The sequence below is a fragment of the Tinamus guttatus genome, unplaced genomic scaffold (assembly GCF_059628265.1).
Source record: "Tinamus guttatus ecotype Peru unplaced genomic scaffold, ASM5962826v1 Tinamus_guttatus_pri_ptg000006l, whole genome shotgun sequence".
Taxonomy (NCBI): Eukaryota; Metazoa; Chordata; class Aves; order Tinamiformes; family Tinamidae; genus Tinamus; species Tinamus guttatus.
Window position 1 is genome coordinate 229473 of NW_028288540.1, and position 25596 is coordinate 255068.

The following is a 25596-nucleotide window of genomic DNA, read 5'->3' on the forward strand; positions in this document are numbered from 1 at the left end:
CTAGAGTAATACCAAGAGTCAGAAATAATTAGCCTGTCATGCAAGAGTACATAGGTATATTATGTATTGGTATCAGCTACCAGCAGCCTTCCTAAAGAAAAATATTTTCTTTAGCAAATTAGATTTTCATCAAACAGAAAAGAGAAAATAGAAAGACTCATAGCAAAACACTATTATACAAAAATAACACTTTTTTTTTGCTTGGGTATTATATCATTTTTCATTCTATTTCCTTTTCTGGGTGTACAGACAATCTAAATTGATCAGAGAGATTGATGGAGATTAATGTCCTAACAAAATTCACAAAATATCTTTGAAAATAGCCTGCAATTTGTTTTTAACTGAAACTTATGTAAGGGAATTGTACAAGGTCTGGTAGATAGTCAAAATCAGATAGACAGCAGTAAAATGGTCACAATTTTCTCTCTTGCACTTGTTTGAGAACGTGGTTTAGTGAAACCCAGGGGAACCTTCTGTGCTTTAGTAGGAATGAAAAATATATATATATGGCTATATTGGAAGAAAACCTTTTAGAACTTAATAAAGAACTAGTTTTCCTGCAATTCCAGGAGCTTCAGGACTATGTTAAAAGTGTGTTTCTGTTATACCATGATTTTATTTCCAAAGCTTTTAGACACAATATAAAAATCCCATTTTTCTGTTGCATTGTGACAGTTACAGATATTTGTTTTAAAGTGTGAAGGAAAGAAATATGGGAAGGGTAGGATTCAAAATGTGAAAACAGGAGTGATTTAAAAGGCATTGGAGAGCAAAAAGCACAAAATTAATTCTGGTGTCTATGCAGAGATATAGGAAGTAGTTCCAGCCTGCAGAGGGATCAAATTCCTCTGATCCCCAGACTCTTATTTATTTATTTTTAGTCACAGAAATAATAAAAAGCATACCGAGTGCCCCCTTCTGGAAAAGCAGCTCTTGCTACGCAGAGCACCTCAAAGAAGTTTCTATATTCAGAGATGCAAATGTTATGAGCTAAATGTTGTCCTTTCTAGCTGAGTCACGCGCCTAAATCCAGGGAAAGTGCAGCTCTGCCTCGACGCTGAGCAAGTGCCTTTTCTCTCTCTTGCAGGCTGCAAAACTCTGTCTTTGCCAGTGATTGTTTTAAAAGCAATAATTAACAGTCCTCTTTGGGCAGCTAATGATCCAGATTTGAGAATGATTTTTTTTTCCCTTCCACTCCCTCCTCAGAAAACAAAACGAAACAAATAAAATTAAAATAAAATAAAATAAAATAAAATAAAATAAAATAAAATAAAATAAAATAAAATAAAACAAAATAAAATAAAATAAACTTTCCAAGAAAGGGAAACAAATTATGGGCTTTAGTGGAAGCTTTGAAATCATGAGCCCTCAGACTTTTAGGCTCAAGCATGGATGAGTACCTGTGGAGCGACGTTGTTAGTGCTGTTGGGGTGAGGGGGATGTGCATCAGGCAAGGAAAAGGGGATGCTCTGGACTTCTTCCTGCCCCACACTTACCTCTATAAAGATAGACTGGGGTGGTCCACAGAATGCCCAGTTGTTAGAAGTCTTGCCTGTGGTTTTGGTTGATTTTACCTTGTGAATATGATTTTACCTTATGAGAATAGAAATGTCACTTCTAGTGACTTTGGTCCACATATACCCCAAGATACAGCTCAAAGTCTTCTGATCTCACAAGGAATTGGAAAACGAATTTCTCACTGACCAGAGAGAGCATTTTTGGACCAAGGTCCCTAGCATATATCTGAATACTCTTATTCTCCTTTCATATCCACTTTAGTGCTCTTTAACTTTTACTCTCTCATGCCTTTTGAAGGTTTATGTTTCCTGTCTTAGATTTTGTCTTTGAGCCTTCTAAGTTTGCCCTGAGCCTATGAGCACTATGAAAGACTTCAGTGGCAGCGCTAGCCTCTTTGTATTACTCACCCTCTCAATTGCTATACTGAAAAAGCAATCCTTATATGTTAAGAATAAATTTTAATAGAAAGAACATATGTTGTACTTCTTCTGTAATTGCTAATTTCTGCCACCAAAGTGAATTATTTAAAAGTGAATAAATTAATTAGATAGACTAAGCATTCAGCCCAATTACATGGCTTAGTTCTCACATAATCACTACAAAGCTACACCATTTGGATTGCAAATACCACAGAACTAAGTTTTTCAGTTATTAAGCACTGATTTCTCATGTGCTTTGGCCTGTACCACCAAAATCAACAAAGGTGAGAGCCAATCAAGAAAATGTAAACACAAACCGAACTACATCTGGATCGGCTACCTTGTGCTGCCTCTAAAATCAGTGAAGCCCAGGGTGCAAATCTGAGGCTAAAACAGATACCAAAGAGTGCCCAGAGGAACCATGCCATAAGCATGTTTTGGATGATGTAGTCGGCAGTAGAAGTGTAATGGTCATTAAGAGGGAATGAGAAGATGTTTTCAATGGGAAAGATGTCCATCAAGGAAGGCAATGGGCAAAGTGTTCGAGCGGCAGACCTAAGAGCCTGGGCAAGTGCTGCAAGGACGGATCACTATATATATACTATATATATGCTAATGCTAGTCTTCTCTACCAATCTAGGTATTGGATTAATATCAGGGTTATTGATAGTGAGCTCAATGGACTTCTACTTAAACCCAAAAGAGCTGGGGTTTTTTGTTCTTTAAAGGGCTTCTACATGAATCTGTAGTTAAAGTTTCAATTCATTTTGTTTCGTTCCTTCATTTCATTCTGATTCAAGTGGTTATTAATTTTCTTTTTAGCATGTATAATTCATTGTTTCCTCCCAAATTTGCAGCACTTGAAAGCATAGAATCAGCCTTCTGAGAATTTTAGAAACAAATGTTCCAATTAGTTAAAATGAATTAAAAAGTGACAACAAAAAGGAAGAAATCCAGCAGGTCTTTAAAGTAATTTTGACTTAGCAATGGACTGCAGATGCTATAAGACAATCACAGATGTATGTTTTGAGTGTTCGCACAGGTTTTAGTATTTTCTGCATTTTCTGGATTTGGGATAATTGTCATCTCCTCTGAAATGTTTCTTTTCCATAAGCTATGTACTCATTTCACTATAATGCAGTTTTTTTTTCTTTCCCTTTTGTTTCTTTTCCTTAGATATATATGTTAGAATGACAGCATTAATCTTGTGCTAAATAATTTCATTTTTGTTTCCCAGTTTCTGAATAGGTCTTTAAAACAGGCAGTTGCAGTACTTAGAGAATTCATGTCTTGCTTTATGTGAAGCCTATTGGGCAGCAAGAGGGGAATGTGAGAGTTTACACCATGTAATGTAAATATTGATAAAAGTTTTTTAGAAAACACACACAAAATGAGTTCATTACGCATCAGCCTCACTTGTGGTTCTTAATAACTTGCTTCCATCTGCTCCCCACTAACCTGGGACAGAGGAAGCACAAATGCTGCCGTGACAATGTTACAGAGGGTTTTGTAGCTGCCATTTATTTACTGGTAAAAAATGGCACAGTAGTCCTGCAAGTCCGTGACTGCAAGCACTTACTCTTTCAGCTGGTGCCAGCTCAGCGCTGCGAGGGACAGGTGGCCTGGGAGCAAAAGAGGCTTTTGTAATTGCTTGGCAGGGCAGATCTGTATTAGAGAGCAGCAGCAGTTGGCAGATTGGATTAACGCTCTCCTAGGGGCGAGATCTGGCACACGAGCTGTATGTTAATACCTGTAGCTTAAGTTGATTCTGAAGCTGCATTTGCAACCAAAAGTGTGTCCACTTTACTGCCACCATGTCACCAAAGCATAAATTCTAGAGCCACTGTTAAAACAGTGCCACTCTTGGCACTGTTTGGCAGAAGAAGGGTCTCAAAAGTGCACTTTGGAAGCAAATCATTTAATAAAGAATTATTATTATAATGGCAGCATTATCTTATGGACATCCATCCGTTACTGTAGTGGCTACTGCCATCACTCTTTATTTATGACTACCTTACACTGCAAACCAGAGGTGACACCTTTTGTGAAGGGTTAATTCTTTGGCTCAGCTGCTTCACAGACCTCTGGTTTGGGAGCTGGAAAATCAGATTCTAAGCCCTCTCTGTGTTTGTAGGAGAGATTTACATATTAACTGTGGGTATTGCGTGCAGCACATGAACCTACTGCAGCTAGCTTATGTTTGGGTTACAGGAGCTCCGTGGCATGAATGTGCTATCAGTTCCTGATGTCATCTTGCTATGAAAGTGTTCCTGCTCCAAGGAGACCTTTCCAGTGGGGGACAAAGGACAGCTGTCTTTATATGCTCTTGTATCATGGGGTATCTGTTAGATTCATTCTCTATTTACCAAGAACACAGGTTGCTTATAGAAACCAGTTGCCGAATGTCCTGGATTTCGGTTGACCTCAAATCCTTCTTCTAATCACCTTTCCTTATCAAAACTATTTCTACTGTCTCTACATAAGCTCCTCAGATGCCTCGCAGTGTCACAGCCCCCTTAGTGTGCTCTTGCAGTAGCTGTGACCACATTACACATGCGGTTAGTCATCTGGATATTGTGCCGTGGGTAAGCGCGATCCCAGTCCTGTTTTTGATAACAGCTGTGGGTTATTTGGCTGCCAGCTGAACCAAGGCACAGGAAATGCTTGGTGATAGCATTTCATTACAGTTCTCCTAATTTATCAGAGGCACAAAGAGAAATGTGCAGTGTTCCTTGAGGACTGTAGGAACAGACTGGCACACGGCATGAGACAGTAGTTAGGGATGTGTTACTTGGGAAGGAAAAGCATGTACATGGATAATACACTGCAAAGACAGAAGAGAATTTTCTGTTTAAGAAAGAAAACAAAATAGATCAGAATTGCAATGAATTCAAAAGGCTCAGTTTTGAAGAGCCCTAAGATTATATGGCATTATTGATTTGCTTGGTTCTTGCAAACAATCAATCTGCACTGAGGTTAGAGTACAAAATACTGATATAGATTTTGTTGTTTTGGATTTCAGTGACACAAAAGGAATAGATATTAACTGCTTTTATTTATTTATTTATTTATTTATTTATTTATTTATTTATTTATTTTTAGGGACTGTAATACTAGATTTGTTACTAGGGAATGCATATTAGGAAAAAAATTGTGCTAATACTTTGCTAAAATAGTTAGGGTAGAGCGACTACTGCCAACCAATGTCAATACTAAAAGAAGAAATGAAGAGATCTAACTGGCCATGAATAATTCCTCAAGCTGAGACAACAACTACTATTTTAAATCAGAAGTATATAAGTGAATGAAGAAAAAATGAACACTGTAATATTATTGAATATGAAAAAATAAATTTTACACATATATATAACTGAAAGATTAGAAGTTGAGCAAAAGGGTTGCCAAAAAGTTAGTGCTCAGTTATAGAACAGGATTTTCCATCTGCTCCGAAGGACAGTTCAACACATAACGGGAAGAAAAGGGTATGAGATTGGAGTGGTTCAAATTCTGTGTCAGTTTTCAGATTGTTCAACCAATGGGATCATATAGAATTTTAATCAAGGCAACTGATGCTGACTTGTTAACTGAAAAGTTAACCTTTGATGTTAACTTCTGTAAAAAATCTTCCATATAGGTACAACAAACCACTTTAAATTCTCCAAAGATGATCATAAGTAAGTATGGCAGTGAGCTATTTTTAGTGAGACAGTTATTCTTTCCTCTGCTAGAAGATTATAAGAATGACATCTGTTACCCTGTAAAAATAATACAGTGCTTGCCTCTTGGTGACTGACCAATACACAAGTGAATGTGACAATGTAGCTGTGGCTGTGGGTCATCTTTTGTTCCGCATTGTATGTGCATGTAGTAGAAGGAAATGTAACCTCTAGCTAGACTTTTTTTGGTGATTTTTTCTGGTGAACTTGTTTTTTTTCCCCCTGTTCATGCTGTCATTAGATAACAGCATGCTTATTGCCAGGACAAAGCTGCAGCCTGGGGCATGAACAAGATCTATGAGCTTTAATTCAGTTTAAACACCAATTTAAGTTATTTGAATAGTCACAATGAGCAAATGGGTCCAAACTCATTCCCTTCTTCTTAAATAACATATACTTGCTATTTAAGCTAGTCTTACAGGACTAGAGCCTATCTCCTTAGAGGTGTCAGAAGTGCTTTCCAGTAGACTGGAAATGTGGCACAGAAACTGCATCTTCCAGTCTGTTTCTGTAGTTCATAGGAAGCCGAATTTCCTCCTTATTATGGAAATTAGAGCGGGAGAAACTCTGCTCTATTGCTATCTGCTCGAGATCATTTGTAATCCCAGGATTATGAGGTTAGTTCCAGGTTTCTTTTGTTGATAGCATAAAACAAGGTCAGGAGCTTCACAGAAAAGTGTTTCCATATAGAATCAGTTCCGTACTTTTCTCAGCTGGGAAGAGATAATTGCCTTTCCTAGACATGAGTGAAAATGGATAGATCTGCCTCTTAACACCCTTTATGATTTCATTCCCAGCAAAACATGCACATGCTGCAGAGGATAATGTAGATTAAAAGTAGGCAGGATCTTTGCCCTGACCTGGGATGAAAAGCCCAGTGGGAGTGCGATTCTGGCACAGCAATTTCAGGATATTGACTTTTTCAGCATTCATTGATCACAGCTGGCACGGGAGTTTTTGTGACCTGATTTTGATAATACCTAGAACCTAGATACCTAGTGTTTTGATAATAGCTAGGAAGCCAGCAGTTTTAAGTCCATTTTAATGTATGTTTACAGTACAGGACAATACTGACAAAAGCTCTGCTACTTTTGAATATGCCTCTCTCCTGAGAGGAGTGCTGCGCTCCAGGTTTCAGATAAAAATCAAGGCTAAGAATATGAAACTCAGGCAACTGCTTTTACTTCACCTCTTGAATGGATAGGGAAAATACGGAGAATTTTATTAATAAAGACATCAGAAACAGAGAGCTTAAAATGAGTATTAACTTTTCAAGAATTCTGAGACTTCTTTGGATTTCAGAAGTATGCTAGTCTCCCTATCCTCCTCTATCCTGTTTTTATTTCCCTGGGTTTTTTTAACTGGTAAATAAGACGAATATTCTAATTCAACTTGAACCCATCAGAAATTTTTATTGAGATATTAAACAGATGTATTAATTTCCTGAAATACTAGAATAACTTGATTTGGTTTGCATTTCTAAGAGGAATACAGCCATTTTTGTTTTCAAAAAGACACTAAGTGATGTTTCTCTTGTACCTCTGTTTGTTTAGAGGGTTTACTAGCAGGGTGTTTTCCAAACATGTTTGAAATAGGAATGAGAATTAAATTTGGGTTGCATAGGTTCTTATCCTTAAGAACTAAAATAATAATTAACCTCAGATTCTGAAATGTTTACAGTATTTACATGAACAAACCTATTAATTTTAAGGATTTATTTGAGAAAGTATTGCTCCTGTAAATGCATTCTGCCAGCTACAAGCCTTTAAAGACTGCATGGTAGATGCACAGTTAATGTGAAATATTTCAGAGTCCTAATACTTGATGTAAGGGGAAGAGACTGATCTCTCCTTTAAAGTGCATTTCCACAAGGTTTGGCCAAAGACCAAAAGGAGATGACTAGTGATGTTCAGATAATAAAGGAGATCTCACAGGAAGAGCAGGCTTGGCTGCTTAGGCCTCTTTGATCTTCAGATGACAACTGTTAGGACTCTGCTCCTACTGCCACCCTTTGAAATGCCTTCAACTTTTGTTTTCCGCACTCCTAAATTATCTTTTTCCAAGGGAAACTGTTTTACCTCAACCTCTGTTACTTATTCTTGCCCATCTCTCAACTTCAGTAGCAGGGCTGAGGGGACTCTATCACAGAGGAGGGGACATCAGCATATGTCCTTAAAACATCCCCTGGCTAATTTTTCCTTCTGCAGCTTGCCATGTTGCTCTGTCTTCTCATGAAGCCCTCTGCTCACACTGATGTTTTAGTCTGGCTTCTGCCCCTGGTAGCAGACTACACAGCATGGCTTGTCATCTTGACACATTTTATATATTTATATCATTTTCTACATCTTACTACCAAGATGTTTTGAAGACAAAAGCTGCTCAATAATTTTGTTATTGTGTTACTAAATATAAAGAAAAAAATCAATTAATACAAGTCTTACTTCCAGCACATATAAAACTGCTTGGGACTTTGCAAAAATGGTTTGCAGACACACCATGCCAATATTTTACACACTGCCCTGTGTGGCCTTTTTGCTTTATTGACAAATTCAGTCTTTCAATGCCTTCTCTTTAATTAATTTTAGCAGTTTTAAGGTTTCAGCAATCCAGGAATACAGCCAAAGGCCACGAGCTTCAGTCAGATCTCTAATATTAGTGTTATAACCTTAAAGTGCGCTTTATATCTTTGGTATAATTGGATGTATATAAGATAATAGTGATTTATTTGGCATCGTCTGAAACAGGTAGACCTATAAAGAACAAAAATAAATGCCATCTTTTATTGATTTACCTGTGGCTTGTACACCTTCCCAGATATACTTCTTCATCAGAGAATGGCCTAGCCAGGAGTTACATTATATATTTGAGTGCCTAGAAATAGCGTGTGATTTTTGGGACGTAACTTGCTGATGTTTGTCTTTACAATGGAATAAAGAAATTGCACATGGCAAGGACAGAGTAACATCAGTCTCTGCTTTTTAAAGAAAAAAAAAATGGTACATTCACTTCCATACTCTGGTATAGCTCTTTTCAAGGGTTGTTATGCCATATTGTAAAGATCTAATGTTTGAATTTGAATTGTAGCAGAAAAGTTTGTTTTAATATATCTACTAGATGATGTATCCCATGTTCCTCTATCTCTCCACTGAGCCCAAACAAGATACAAGGCTGTTATACCACAGATATGCAGGCTTGTCCTTGACACTGACTTACATAAAGTCATGTCTACATACCCTGTGATGATAGTGCTGTCACCACAGAAGCTTACAGTAATTTCCATGACATTTTGTGGTTTCTATGAATTTTCCAAAAAAAAAAAAAAAAAAAAAAAAAAAAAAAAAAAAAGTATTGTACAAAAACAGAGGTACTAGAAAGAATATTTATGATAAACAAACTTGATTTATGAAGCTAGTCCTCATTCCCTAGGACAGAATGCTTTATGAATGATACTGGAGACCAAGTGACTTAAAATTTTAAATACATGTCAAATGGAATGATTATCATATATATATATATATATATATATATATATGCAGTAGCTTACAATAATAGGACAGAATTGAAGAAGTGAGTGGAAGAATCAAGCACAAATTCATATCTAAATCCTCACACTAGTGCCCTGATTCCAGCATTGCTAAGCATTGCCCACCTTGTTAGCCACAGGTTCCTGTAGCTCAGGAAGGTTTTGTCCCTAAAAGAAAATCAGTCCAAAAAGCCTTAAATAACTGGCCTTGTTTAGCAAATAAATAGTCTCTCCCTTCTGAGATGACCTCCCATGAAAGCTGCTGAGCTCCTCCCCAAGTCACAAGGGGTGCAAACTGATACGAAGATGCATCTTGGCAATTTACCAGGTCAAGCAAACTTCAGGTCAGCTTTGTGGCCCAAGTCAATGAGGTTTCATTTGCTGGCTGACCCAGGTGTTACCATCTGCTCTGAGTTCACCCCATGTCAGTGCTTGTTTTATTTATGCAGGAGTAAAGCGGAGGAATATGCGTTATATCCCTGCTGTGCCTGGTGATAATGATGGAGAATGTCTCCAGCTGACCAAGGTGTCCTCGTTAATGACTCTGCTATATTTAGCTGTTGCAGAGAGCATGTGCCCCCAGTTTAATCAAAGACCTGGTAGCCATGGCAACGACACAGAGCATCTGGATGTATACGAATTGCCAAACACTGTCATAAAGTGCAGGATGAAAAGAATACACAACCATGTTGGGTGAATTAATGTATTGTTCTTTTCTACTACAGAGTGAGGTGTTTCTAAGAGATCCCTAGCCATAAATGCTAGATTTTTTTGCAGAGAAAAAGAGCCTGCTAACACAGGTGACCATTACTAATCTCTTCTTTTTCTTTCTCTTTTTTTTTTTCCTGTTAATTTCATTTTGCAGGTGTATCAGCATTCATATACAGCGTATTATGTCCTCAGCAAAATACCTCATGGGTAAGCAATTATTCAATGTCTTCATTTTAAAATACAGTCATTAGGATTCTGCAAAATAATGTGTATCGTGGCAAATGGTTTTCCTGTGACAGCCCTTTGCAGTGGTCTGGCATTCAGCTGCAGCATCCTCTGTGCTGTGTGTTGCACAAAAGATGACTTTGCCTGGAAACAGAAGTACTCAGCTTCCCTAGAGTGTCATGCTACATGAAATTCATTTTCCAGTTTTCAAGTTTTTGGCTAGAATATATAGCTGTGTTGGCATCTAGCTCAGAGCCTCTTTCGGATACTCACCAGAGGCCTGTCAGGGAAGCTGTACAGGGGGGTTTAATCCCTTGAATTTGGTCAGAATCAAGGCATTGCCTTGCAGTGTTGAATCTCCCAGCAGATCCCCATGATGTGGGCATCCTGTCCAATATCCCATCTGAAAGGAAATAGACCAGTACTCTGTTCCCAGGATCCTGTTGCTTCTTCGGTGCAGGCACTGATATTAATATTGAACACAAGAGCATTCTGGATAATAGTTTATCTTTTTAGAGGATATGAGGTAAGTAGACAAGCAAGGATGCCAGATAGACTTTACAAGTGTTACCTCTTTGGATAGTGTTTCAGTCTTACCTGAACTACATAGCTCTTTTTAATACATATAATACAAAAGTAAACATATCATAAGTACAAACTTCTGTTGCACAACAGCTCTTCATTTAAGGCCCCCAGTTCATTGAAAGTCCTCAGACAGGCTTGGTATTTAAGGCACTAATTAGCTTAAGGGGATTCTTTTACAGCTTTAACTAGTTTAAATTCCCTTTTCTCAGTCTGTGTCTGTGATGTTGCATGTAAACTTCTGCAGCTCTAACCCCATTTCCCTGCAGCTAGCCTCATTTATGTTGTTTGTCTAGGGTTTAGCTCATTACTTCTGTCTGTTTCACCCTTTAAAAGACATTTATTTATATATATACTTTAATGACTGACCAGCTGGCCAGGAATGTGACTCCAACATATCAACAAGGCATATTTTAACCATTTAATAATACATAATGTTTCACAGTGACATTTACGCAGTATCGATGGCGATGCACAAGTTGCACAGATAATTCCTCCAGTCATTATCAGCAGAAAATACAGCTAAAAACCAAGAAGCTTTTGCCAGGCTTTGTTTTCTGCAAATCACCTTGGGGATAACTGTAGAAATGGCAATTAGAGAAAATATATAACAAAAGTTCAGCTCTGTCATCTCTGTAGAACTTTCTACCTGGCTCTGGTTCTAAAACACACAATTTCTGGGTTCTCTATACTAACTCACTTATAAATTATGGAAAAAAAAAAAAAACAGGTAGCAGATACTTTGGCTCCTACAAAGTTTTTAAAATACCTACAAGGTAATGATAGGTTCTTAGGATAGTTCAGACCAGAGAAGATCCCTGGGAGTCCAACCTCCTGCTCAAAGCAAGGTCACCTATGAAGCAGGTTACTCAGGGCTTTATCCAGCCTAGTTTTGAAAATCTCCACTGATGGAGACTGCACAACCTCTCTGGGCAACTCGTGCCACTGTTTGTTTCCCCTCATGGGGAAGACGTTTCTCCTTATATCCAGTCTGAACCTTTCTTGTTTCGTTATACACATGCTTTCTCTCATCAAGAGAGTACAAGAGGGATGTGGAGCTGCTGGAGAGAGTCCAGCGCAGGGCCACAAGGATGATCAGGGGCCTGGAACATCTGCCCTACGAGGAGAGGCTGAGGGAGCTGGGCCTGTTCAGCCTGGAGAAGAGAAGGCTGAGAGGGGATCTAATCAGTGTATATAAATACCTCAAGGGAGGGAGTGCAGAGGACGGTGATGGTCTCTTTTCACTGGTGGCCACTGACAGAACTAGAGGAAATGGCCGCAAACTGAAGCATCAAAAGTTCCACAGGAACTTAAGGAAAAATTCCTTAACAGTGAGGGTGACAGAGCACTGGAACAGGCTGCCCAGAGAGGTTGTGGAGTCTCCTTCTCTGGAGATCTTCAAAACCCGCTTGGACACAGTCCTGTGCCATGTGCTTTAGGTGACCCTGCGTGTGCAGGGGGGTTGGACTAGATGACCTCTAGAGGTCCCTTCCAACCCTAAGCATTCTATGATTCTCCCACAATACGGAATCACACAGAGAATGGATGAGGCCAGGAAGAGCCTCTGGAGATCCAAAACCCCTGCTCAAGCAGGATCACCAAGAGTAGGCAAATACCACCTCAGTAGCATTTAATACCGGAATATATTTAAGGGCAAAAATAGCACTGCAACACCTGACTTTTAGAGGGCCGTGGCATCTTTCCAATCCAGCTTCTTTGGTGCAATAACCAATGGGTTAAACAATGCAGAAGGATTAACAACATATGAACCCATTTCTGAGATTTTTTTTTTCCTAGTTACATTCTTACTGATGCTACTGATGTTCAGATGTTCTTCAGGGATAATTCTAAGCACAATTAACCCCTCAAGTATTTTTTAAAAAATACTGAAGTAACTTTCTTTGATATCCACCTAACAAACAGGAAACAGTATTTCATACAAAAATTCTATAGCAGACACATTCATACATTTTTAAATCCGTGAGCCCTGGAGCTCATGAAGCCTGCTTTCCTACAGTCTGTGTCTTGTCATTGACCCACCTCAAAAAATCATGAGCTCTATGATAAGGTATTCCCATACATAGCTGGAATAGTTATAAAACTTCCCAGCATCATCCATGCCAGTGCATTGATGTCTCAGTGTGACAGACTCTAGATGTCAATATCTTTCTTTCCTCACCTTGATCTGGTCTTGTTTTGTTGCTTTTGTTTTGTTTTGGCTGGGGGAGTGTTTGTTGATTGTTTGCTTGTTTTTTGTTTTGGGTAACTTGCTGAAATTAGCTTGTTAGTTGTTAGATGGGAAGTATTGGGGATGATGTGGAGCTCTGGAAAGGGAGGTGGTGCCTGGAGGCACACAGCTGTGCCACCTGTGCAGTTGTTGTATGTTTTAGTAGTAACTCATTAACTTTTGCCCAGAGCATGAGACTTTATCATTTCTTTGGATTTTCCACACTTAATTTAGGATAGTGCATAAAGAAAGAGGCAGATGCAACAGGTGATATAGAAGGAATCAGCTGGGCTGGCAGGAGAGCCCCTTGGAAGAAGGCAAGAAAATCTCCTCCCCTCATATTCCTATGGGAGGGGGGTTGAACAGGGCTGTGGATCTACATGACTCTTTGCTGGGAAACATGATCTGACCCCATAACATCAGCCCCTCTCACTAGACCTTCACTCCAGGAAACAGGTTGTGGCAGCGTGAGGCTCTCTGGATTTTCTCTACCCTCTTCCTTGTCATTGGCTTGTCAGGAGGATCAGGTGGGTGAGACTTCATACCCACTCATGGCCTTACCACCTCCTGCAGAAGCTGACTCATATGGAAGCCAATTAATCTCATCTGTGGCCTCACTTTAAATTCATCTGCCTTCACAAATTGATTTTTAAAGGGAAATTTCTGTTTTTTTCTGTGCTGGGTCCTGCAGACACGGACTATGTGTAAGGTCAAGACAGCCTCATAGCACCAATTTTGAGACTTTGCTCAGAGCTTTCCATAGGTTTGAGGAGGCACTCTGAGGGTGTCTTTACTACACATGTTGGCCAGCAGTGTTTCTAACGTTGTGGTGCTGTGGCTCCATGTGAGCTCCTGAGGAAGCAAAGTCCACAAATGAGCAGGAGAGAAGCAGGTTTGCCCTCTCCGGGCTGGTGAGCATCTGCTGCTGAGATAAACCCACCGGCTCCTGTATAAAATAGAAAATAAGACAGAGGTAAAAGAGAGTGAATATCCCTTCAGGGACTGTGTGGATTGAAATCCCACTCACCCACCAATCCCCACCTACCCCAAATTTTGTTGTTGTTGTTGTTGTTTCAGCCTTCTTGCAACTTTTGCTGAAGATTCAGGGGTGAAACTTCTATGGATCTTGCCACATTTGGATTTGATGGCCATGGTTGTGGAGCTGCTTTGGGGTTTTCACAGGGGGCACGCTATGCTCTGCAGTTTTGCTTCCCCAGAGATGAGGACCTGGGGGTGCAGGGCGATGTTCGGGTTCGGCTCAGCAGCTTTCCCGTGTGCCACCCATTTTCTCCTGCCTTTCCCCAAAAGAAGCTGCTGCTGATGCTGGGTGCCATCTAGTGGAATAAACTCATGCTCCTGGATGGGATGTTTGCTTGTACCAAGCAGCTCCGCATCATCCCATTTCGCTTTTCTCTGTGTGGTGCTGCTTTTACCGACAACATTACAAATATATATTCAAAGCTCCTCTTGTAACTGCACACTTTTACCTGCCCTATTGTAATTGCAGCTAGTTATGACTTATTTGTAGTGTGACAGCATCCGCAGGGCAAGATGTGAACTAGGGCTCTCCTGTGTGAGGTCCTGGCCAAAATGGAACAAAAATGTCGTGTCTGGTTATTTCCTACTGCTATTTCGCTTTGCTCTGGGGAATATAAATTCAGTCAATACAATGTAGGCACCAGGCAGTGTCCTGGTTATGAACTCTAGCAACCTAAAATTGTTTTACTCTTTTGTGGCTTTCAGTAACACTGCTCCTATTTAGCGTATTATGGATGATCTTAGTCATTCAGGTTCTTCATTGTAATTGGAAAAATGCTTAGTTCATTTGAAGTTTTTATGGTCAGGCCCATGTTTCCTAATGAATACCATTTTTCAGCCTTGCCTCTTGGCCTTGAAAAAAATATATATATTTACATTTAATTTTAAAAATACTCTAAAAATTCTCTTCAGTATTTTTCAGTTGCAAAGCGTATTTGTCCTGGCATTTCTCCCCCAGCTTGTGCTACCCGCTGCCCATAGTATATTGGCCAAGGTTGGCCCAGAGGTGCCTGTGCTGATTCCAGACCCTGCTGGTGGACCTCTGGCCCGATCTACTACTGCAGTCCCTGAGCAAAAGTGACCTTTATATTGATATCTTATGGAATACCTCTGTGTTTAACATTTCTCAGTGGCCAAAAGAAAAGCAATTTTTGCAGTGTTGTGTTGGCAATCCCCAAAATAAAAGCCAGCATAAAACATACACTTCCTTAAACCTCCTGGCCTTCATCCATTTCTGAATGAGCTGTTCCCGCTGTGCACAGCTAAGTGGACAGGATTACTCCTGACCCCCAAGTAAGTCCTCACCACAGTGCAAGCCCATCCATTTGGGACATATTGGCACAAGCCTCTATATATGCTTATAGGGATCAGAGGAAAATTTACTCCTTATTCCACTCCTGAATAATTTTGAATATGGGGAGCATGAATTTGCACACAAAAGCTTCTGTGCAGAGTTTGCACTTCTTCCCAAATCCGTATTGCATAAGCAGAGGAACTTGGCAAGTCGACCAAAGGAGCAATCAGATTGAGTTCTGCTCTTCCCACCCATGCCGCAGAGTGCTATAAAATAGTTCAGGCATCCCCAGCTAAACTGCCATTAACATCAGGAGAAGCCCCATGTGTGGAGTGAGAGCAAATTGCACGTTGGAGCTGCACAGAAGTGACAGCAAGAAGAACTTAGCCCCTGGTTCACTGCAAGAAGATTTTCAAAGTGATGTCTATAGATTACTCTGCAGAGTTCTCATAATGTTCCTACCTCCTTCTCTTACATGAGCTATTCATATGAGAGAGTTAACAGTCAATTAAAAAAAGGTCTATATACAAAACTAGCTGTCAAGGTCTTATGTACCATGTAATATGTTGAAAGATAACAAGGTTTTCTTTGCCCATGCTCTTATTTCCATGTTTACATTAGAAGGTAGGCAAGATTCTTATTTAATATTGTAGTTAAAAATGTATAAATATATATGTAGAGAAGTAGCATTGCTGTTGAAATCTTCCTTTTTGACAAAGCCTTTTCTGTTTTGTTTTGCTCTGGTTCATTTTATTGATCCACTTCTATAGCAGTCAAACATCTTTACAAATTGAGGAATTGTCTCTGCTTCAGTTTTCTCATCTGTGAAGCAAGGAGAAAAATATTGCTTACCATGCAGAGGCGATAAGTGATAATTGCCATGGAAAGTGCTGCATGATTTCACTCTCTAACATTTATAAACCAATAGCAGAGCCCACATTTTATTTTAGGAGTATTTTGAATAAAATCTGTTCTCAGCTAATTAAATGTTACTTGTAAGACCTGAATGTTTTCCCCCAACAATGATACATAGAAGCTGAAATAAGTCCTTATAAAAAGGTTTGCAATATGAAATTTGTTCCTAAAAGTAGAAAACTGTATCTTGCAGTTGGTGAAAAATCTGATATCGTTCCTCTGATCTTATCTGCCCTCCCCCTGCTGCTAGTAACCATTCCAACACTTTTCTTGTCTTGAGGTAGTTTATATTGTGAATTCAGGCACCTCTGCTGCACAACTTCATGCATCTTATGACAGACTATAAATAACATCCTTATGATCTGATATGCTTACTCTGTTGTATTTTGAGAATGGAATATTGGCCCTGGGAATGGGCAAACTTGATAGCTTGACTGTGGAGCCTGACCTTGAATCTTCTGGAGCGGCGTAGGGATCTTCCAGATGATTTTGCTGGAATTAGGATCAAGCCTTGATGGAGTTATTGGGCACTGGTTAAATCCTGTGCGTGTTTATTGCTTGGAGATATATATACATATATATCTACCTTTTCAATAAAAAAGCACCAGTATTTTATTAAGCAAAGGAGTTCCTTGGGTGTCACTAACTTTTAAGCAGGTTGAAAAGAACCTCAAAAACCTCAAAGGTCTATGCAGGACTCTGGTCTATGCTGGCAGGAGAAAGGAAAGGAAAATTCACTTCCTGGAGGAAACACATTTCAGCAACTCAACAGTATCCTGTTTCCCCAGAGGGTTCTCAATCCATTCTTCCATATTGGTCACTGCAGCAGAACATTTCTTGGTCAGTGATGTGAAATGCCACGTTCCTGTGTGGGCATAGGAATTCTTACTACATGTTTCTCATTTCCAGAGTAAACTGTGTTGTGGGTGGCCACCTTAGAACCCATGTATAATAATAATAATAAAGAATTGTCCCCTAATGGGTGGATTTGATATTAAGAATTAGAATAATGACTGCTGAGACTGGCTGGCACAGCGAAGGGGAAAATCTTGGTAACTAATAATTAGATGCAGTCGTTAGCAGTTTAACAGAGAATAACCCAGCAAACAACTTACTTTCCACTTTTACAAAAAAGTAAACAGGTCAATAACTTATGGTTCCTCAGTAAACTGAAGCATATTTTTAGAAAAGGAAGGATCAGAAAAAAAAAAATTGAGGCACACTCCTGTATAGCGTTTGTCGTGGCAGTGTCCCCTGCAAACAGAGGAAGGAATCCTCTTAAATTCTGTTCTCAAATAAAAAGCGTACTGTCACTGAATGCACACACGTTGCATGCCCCTCGTTGGTGGGAAGATCAGCCTAGATTTGGGAATTTTCTTGTGTCCTACATGGCCGATGAACATTTTCCATTTGCCTTCAGGCTTTATTCAGCCTCCAAACCACAGAAATCACCAGAAAGTGCACAGACATCCCAACAGTGACTGTCACCAAAACACGGCACTTTGGTCAGAGTTTCCTTCTTTATTCACACTCAATGAGTTCATGGACTTTGGACAGAAAAGGAAAATAAGGGTAGCTGAAGGAGAATGTGTAAAACTATAGTTTTAGCACAGCTGTATGGCAACTAACTGCTGACTTTGAAGCCCATACAATTGCTCTGCTTCCATATACGACCCTTCCAGAAATAAAAGTAAATGATGAAAGTTGTTCTGTAGGTGATACTTTTCAAAGTGTTTTTTTTTTTCTTCCCTTCTTTCCTCTCTTTCCTAATGTTCAAGATTTCAGCGGATTTCTTGCGAAAATAGGAATGAACACCAGGCATTTCCCCGGGGGCCTCATTTTTCCTGTGCCCGCTGTTGGGCTGTGGGGACACCCTGCAGTCTCAATTAGCATTTGCTGCTATGCAGGGATGCTGAGACTGTTCCGCCTGCTCCAACTCTTAGGGCGTTTTTGTTTCATTACGTTTCATTACGAGAAATGGGCACTGCATGTTGCAAAACACATCCTCAGCTGTGATGGGCCCCAGAATGAAGCTGGATTTGAGGCTTCTCTGAACCTGAAGCACTGGGTTCCTTGTGTTATTGGATTTATTTGGGACTGGGATCACATTGTCTCTGAGGAGCATCTAGCAACCCATACCAAAGCGCTTGGGTGGCTCACCCGGGCCTTTTCTTCCTTGCTGCATGGTTCTCTGAGCTCTGCACTTTCAGCGTCTGAAGCTGCTAGGCAAATTTAATGAGCTCATTATCTATTTTTATCCCCAAATGGTTGTTCTGCTTCATTTTGGAGTTCAGAACATATGGGTAAGGGAGTGGGGAGATTTAGGAAACGCAAGAAAAGACCTTTGGGTAGAGAAAGGATGCTACAGCCAGTGCACTGCTTCACTTTGTTTCCATCTCGAATGCCTCCAAGTCCCAGGCTGTGTTCAAGAAAGGCATTCCCAGTGCCAGGGCCATGCCCAGCACTGGATATGCATGGGCACTGTGTTGAGGTCCTGGCAAATATATCTCAAGGGAATACAGCAAAACCGAGGACAGTGACAGATGCCAGAGTTTGGGGCAGTCTTTCAATGTTCAAAGGCTCTGAGACTTTTCTAAAAAAAAAAAAACTTTTTTTTTAATGTTTGTGTATCATTCACAGTTATGAAGTAAAATTAGAGAGGCCACTGGGATTTACAAGGCAGGTAGGGCTTTTCTTGCCAAGGTAAACCCTAAGGGAGTCTGTTTATGGAAAAAAAATGGTATAACTCCGGGCTGATAGCTCAGATTGTGTCCATACCAGCACTTTCCCATTAAACTTCTGTTTGAGGAATGACTCACTACAAGTTTGGAAAAAATGACACAGAAATAGGACAGGTTGCTTTCCTGTGTCCCACACATGAGAACAAGCTACAGAAATGAGAGGATCTTCCATATAGAGTTGTGAAGATAAAATGTACACCCCACTTCAAAAGTGAGCCTTTCTTCTTACATATGTAAATGAGGTTTACACATTTCTGGCATACTTGAAGAGATACGGCAGCATTTTGTTCCTCTAAATAAGCAGAGCATTTTACAACCCACTTTTAAATTGTATCTAAAATCAGATTAATTGCAGTAGCACTATAGATATGGCAATAATGACACTGCTAAATTATGCCTTTTTTCTTTTTATCTGATGAAACCATGGTGTATGCGGGGACAGGGTCATTAAAAAGCAGTGTGTTTCAGGACTCTTGAGAACGTACACACAGCTCTCCGAGATCTCCTTACGCTGTTGACATGAGGTGATACAAGATTTGTTCAAAGAGTCTTCCGAAGAGAGAGACTACTGAGTCATTCTACCTTTATCTGAACCCAATAACACAAACCGTTAGCTTAGTTCAGAGCACAAGCCCAAGTATCAATCTCCTGCCCCAATTAAGAGTGTGACTGAGCAGCCAGTGAAGTCTTATTGCAAGGAAACATTTTTACTGGCTCCAGAGATCACACCTGCATCACATTTGAAGTACTAATAATCCCATGCTGCTCTCTGCAGGCATCATATTCAGGTGCTATATTTTTATTAGAGATTGTAAGCCAGACGAGGTCAACTCGATGGAAAACTCTAAGGTTTCATCACAAACATCCTTTTCTGCTGACTGCCAGAATCACCATGAAGAACTATGTGATGGAGGGCACCTATGCTCCAGAGTAGCGATCAGAAGGGATCCATGTTCAAACTAATCTCCTAATCTTTATATTTGTAAGAAAAAATTAACCATTGCAAATAGATTTAGCACTATTTTACTTCTTAAAAATAAAGAAGCCTTTTTTTTAATAGGTATGTCTAACACCAGACAGGACTCGTTGCTGTTCGGCTCTTCCGTGTTCATTTGTAAACATCTCAGTGTTTGTTAGGCTGTTTCTATTCAACCTGTATTTTTCCTCCACCTATTGTAGATATCTGATCTTCCCATAGCTACCATCATGGCACAGAAGCTCAATAATTCCATCCACCCTTCTTGCTATCATTCTTTTTTTTTTTTTTTCTGGAATTCTCTTTTGTGAATAACTGGACATGAAATCCTGCTAAGTTCTGTGAGTTACCTCATGCCTTAAGTACCTCTAAAATAAGTCCTGGCAGAAAAAAAAAAAAAAAGCCTAGTTAGAGCAAAATAAAACTATATGAGTATGAGAAAATTACTTTGGAGTGGTTCTGTTTATCACCTGAATGCTATCACCTCTCTGACTTCTTAAGGGAGTAGATATGACTCCAGGAACAATTTAAACAAAAAAACATGCAGCAAAAATCCCTTCTGTCATTTATGATTTAGAGGGGTCACATGAAAAGCATGATAATGCCGTCATTTAAAAAAATGATGCTACCGGTATCTAAGGCCCATTTCCACTGTTTGCTTACTCAGGGAAACCAAGAGATTTTGATCATTGGCTTGCTGACCTCCAGCCTGGATTACTGTGACTCTTAGCTCCGTACTAGTCTCTGCTGGAGTTTTAAATCACTTTTGTAGAACTTCACTAGAAAGAGAAACTTGTGCCATCATTTTACACAATTCGCAGGGGAACTTTGCAGTTTCTTTTCTGAGAAGTGATTGATTTTAAATTGGTATTAGAATTTTGTAAGATTTTGCAGGTCTAGTACCAAATATTACATTGATAGATGCTTGACAAACACACATGAGCTATAATCAAATAGGCCCCTGAGCTCATACTGTTGGCTGCATCTGACTGGATTGCCAAATCGGGGATAAATGTCTTTTAGATTTAGTTTTTGTCCTCTATACTTTAAATCCAGGAAATCGATATTTCTCTGGACAAAATGTGAGGTGAGCTCTGTTGTTTTTAAGAAGAGCTGATAGATCTGAGCATACCTGCAGATGAGATAAATCACTTCAAATTGCTTTCATTACCTACCTCTACTTTTAATCATTGAGAAGTGCTAAAAGGAAAATATGTGTATGTGTGAATGTATGCATTAAATATTTAATAGAGAATGAACCTGAACAGAAGAGCCTTCCTAATCTATTTAAGCACTTATATTAGAATTCAGGGAGGGATACTTTTAGTTGCATCTTCTGACAATCTAATTTCCTGATTATCTGTTCTGGCAAGTCTTTGATTCCCATCAGTACTGTACATTATTCTATCTCCCTATGAGTCTCTGTGGGGCTAGGTATCTCCTGGGAAGCAATTCTCTTAATGGCACCTGTCTCCTCTCCTCCTTTTCGAATACTGAAATAAACAAGTTATTTAATCCTTTAAGGATGCTGTTTCCTTCCTCCAGAAATGGTATTCCTACTTCTTGGATATGTCTCCCTCTTCTCCAAGTCAATATCTATGGTTCTTTGTTCACTTGTAAACATATATCTTTAACTTATTTTTATCTCTTTTAATTAAATATTTCTCCAGATCATTTTTTATCATATGTCAAAAACTGTTAAGTATTATAGCATATACAGATCTTTATATTATTTCCAAAAGAAACTCTATCCAAATATATGAATCTGTATTGGAAATTAAAAGAAAAAGTTATTAAAACAAATGCTAGCACTAACAGAAAAACAGCCCATACCATATCCCAAACTTTAACATTTTTCAGTTACAAGCTTTTTCCATCTGGCATTGTAAAATATTTTTCCTGGTATTCTTGAAGTAAAAAGAGTCTCTCCCTCAAAAACAGTGCAAAAATTCTAAGGTTTCTTAAGTTGCATTTGAAATGCTTAATATAGAACACGTCATGTTTGCACTCAGTGGGACATTCAGTGTCATGAAGTCTCTGAGGGAAATTGGTCTTCTTTAAAATAAAAAAAAAATCAGGAGAGAGAACAAACAGATGTAGAAATTCCAGCAAAAAATAATACAGTCAGTTTAAAACTAGTTCCTTATTACTCGTGGTATTTTCTTAAGGTCAAATATAGGCAACCTAGTGTGATTGATTAGTCTGGCTTTTTCTAACATAGATATTCTGATCAAAATTACAAATGAAAATGATATGGTAGATGCTGTGCTAATTGCACTCTGCTTATTTGGAATTTTTTAAGGGAGACCTTTTGGCATGAAACTTAACCTAAGTTTTTAGTTTACTGGTTCAATAATGTTTTGTGAATTGGAACTGTAAGGGTGAAAGACAAAACTATTCCCTGCCTAATGCTACTGCCAATTCTGTGTGCTGGAATTATTGCCTTATTTAGAACAATTTAACACCTTTTGCTTCAGTAAGCGTCATCTTAACATGGAAGAGTTTATGCAGCACCTGCTCTGTCTTCCATCTGGCCTAAAACAACACTAATATCCCCTTCTTTCCCAGTCTTTAAAATCAATCATTTTAAAAGAGGGAAGAAAGAACAGTAAACCTCTAATAAGGCCTTGCCTTGACATTTCTTTGGCTTGACACGAAGGTGAAGTTTGTTTAGTGCAGTATATAGATGTGGTGGACCTAGTTCTTCATGCAAACTGAATTATAGAAGATATATAGACTACCTTCAAAATAACCCATTTCCAAGCCAACATCCTGCACAAATGAGCTCACAAGGGGAAAGTTCAAATCAAAACAAGGCCTAATTATAAGCATCTGAGGGAAGTACTGACTTTTTGGAGAGGCTGAGATGGCCTATAAAACTGATTGGTCCAAGACAAAAAATATTTAAGAATTTTAAGCAGGGTGTCTGGGAGAAAGAAGAAAGGGTGTAGCTTTGAGGGGCTGTAGTTTCTCAGAGGTTACATGGTTCTCAGAAAGTTGGTGAGTCAGACTAGACTCAGATGCCACATATGCAGTGCTTGAAAAATTGGGAACTGTGTTTTTTCTGACTCCTCTAAGGCATTTTTGTTGCGAAGGAGTAAAGATCCAGGGGAGTATGAGTCCTAGTCTTAGGAGTGTGTCATGGTGAGCCACAGCGAGAGATATTTGGATAGGACTAAAAGCTTTCCTGGTGAAAGAATGGTAGAGGCCTGGCCAGAACTGCCTAGAGCAGCTGTGTGGGCACTCACCTCCTCCTGTCTGCTCTGTCCTTGGTGTGATAAAATAGGCCTGTAAAGAGTCTGCTCTAGGCTGGGAGGGTCGATAGGAAAGCCAGGGATTTCTCAGAGATGAGGGACAGCTACAACAGGGACAGATGGCCTCTAAGCCCTTCTTATGCTCCTCAGAGCCTGAGCAAACTCAGCTCTTCTGAAGTTGGAATCTGCACTGCCATGGAGACCTCTTTCAAGATTTTTAAATCATACACCTCCAGACAATATGTAATTCCATCAGTCAGCTTTTGTATCTGCGCATTTATCAAAAGATTTTGATGCAAACAAACAAGATTTTCTTACAACAGAATTTTCCCAGCCATTCTGCACAATTTAAGAACTAGTTTGCTAGTTGCAATTAAAATTTTTCCACAGAGAGATATCAGAGGAAGTAAAGATGAGATTGCTTTTTTGTCTGCAGCAGAGCTCATTTCTGTTAGACTGAATGGAGGTCTCTTCCTTTGGACTTGTGTTTCACCTTAGCAGCTACCAAATTTGGTATGTGCAGCATTTCTCATTGCATTATGATTTTCCTCTTCTGAAAGATGATTCAGTGAGCAGAACTGACAGGACTTGTCTGGGCTCTGCTCTGTATTATTGGATGTAATTGGTATGTCTGTCCCTTAGCTCCACTTGTGTTATCTGGAGCATTACAGGTTTGAATTCTTGCAGTTTGTCTAATCTGTTTATTTGGGGATGATATTTTCCCCTCTATTTGTAATATTTTGTGCTGCTTCTTACCATGAGTAAAAGAACAACAACTAAATAATTCCTGTGACAAATACTGAAGTACTTTTTTTCCCTCATAAGCATTTTATTTTGCTTGATTTACTGTCTTCCTCCTGCACCGAGAGCATACATTGTGCTGCAGTATACCTCTCTGTTGAGGTAATCAAGAAAGGCTAAAATCAAACAGATTAAGTCTTTACAAGAATAGCTGACTTGAACCTTAAGTAGATAATGCACACTGTAGCATAATGCATAAGCTTAAAAAGATCCAGAATAAGTTATAGCGCTATTCTTATTTTGAAAATGAAATTTTGTATCTGCTGTTAATAGGAGTTCAGTATGACAGTTGCATCTTCTCCTATCTATAAATTTCTAAAATGATCTCAGATTTCCAATAAAGAACTCTTTATTGTTAATCACTCTGAAGGAAAAAATAATAAAAAGATATTGTTATATTTAAGCAGTAGCTGTTTTAGGTGACATTTTTCATGTGCTTTCTTAGCCTTCTACGATGAGATGACTAGCTGGGTTGATGAGGGGAGGGCAATGGATGTTGTCTGTCTTGACTTCAACAAGACTTTTGGCACTCCCCTAACATCCTCATGGGAAAGTGTGGGTCAGATGAGTGGACAGTGAGTTGGACTGAGAATTGGCTGGATGGCAGAGCTCAGAGGGTTGTGATCACTTCTGCAGAGTCTAATTCAAGGCCTGTAGCAAGTGTTGCCCAGGAGCTAGTATTAAGTCCTGACTTGTTCAACTTACTCATCAATGACTTGGATGTAGGGACAGGGTGCAACCCCAGCAAGTTTGCTGATGATACAGAGTTGGGAGCAGTGGCTGATGCACTGGAGGGATGTGCTGCCCATCAGAGGGACTTGGACAGGCTGGAGAAATGGGCAGAGAGGAACCTCATGAGGTTCAACAAAGGCAAATGCAAGGTCTTGCACCTAGGAATAACCTCCCTAGGTACAGTACAACCACCTGTCCAGGCTGAGGGCTGATCTGTGCTGCTGGAAGGCAGCGCTACGGAGAAAGACCTGGGAGTCCTGGTGGGCAACAAGATGACCATGAGTCAGCAATGTGCCCTTGTGGTCAGGAAGGCCAGCGATATCCTGGGGAGCGTTAGGAAGTACATTACCAGCAGATCTAGGGAGGTGATCCTCCCCCTCTGCTCAGCCCTGATGAAGCCACACCTGGAACATCGTGTGCAGTTCTGAGCTCCCCAGTACAACAGAAATGTGGAGCTACTGGAGAGAGTCCAGCGTAGGGCTACAAAGATAGTTAGGGGACTGCAGCATCTCTCCTATGAGGAGAAGCTGAGAGAGATGGGTCTGTTTAGTCCAGAGAAGATGATACTGATGGGGAAACTTTATCAATGTGTTTAAATACCTTGAGGGAAGATGTCAAGATGATGGGACCAGACTATTTTCAGTGGTGGCCAGAGGCAGGATAACAGGCTGTTGCAGTTTGAAGGAGGGCTAATTTGATAAGAGGTGAATCCCCATGCATTCCGTCTGATCCTCAGAGGTTAGAGGGACTGGAGGTGGCTGGACTTACTCTTAACGGAGGTATCAAAAACCATGGTAGCTATAGGCCCAACTCTGGCAGCACTGAATTCACAAAGTTTGTCAACTGTAGGTCCAGCTGCCTTCAAAACAAGTGATCGAGTTCATGAATAGTATGATTTATTCAGATGCAACTATTTCAAATAGT

At 39.6% G+C, this 25596-nt stretch overlaps 1 protein-coding gene across 1 annotated transcript in view; it reads left to right on the forward strand.

Annotated features, from left to right (window-relative positions):
* The window catches only part of DPP6 (dipeptidyl peptidase like 6), a 242182-nt gene that overhangs the window by 116358 nt on the left and 100228 nt on the right, over positions 1-25596 (forward strand). The window contains exon 6 of the mRNA XM_088521208.1: positions 10042-10094. Coding sequence (XP_088377334.1) covers positions 10042-10094 — 53 coding nt within the window. The remainder of the gene's footprint in view (positions 1-10041; positions 10095-25596) is intronic.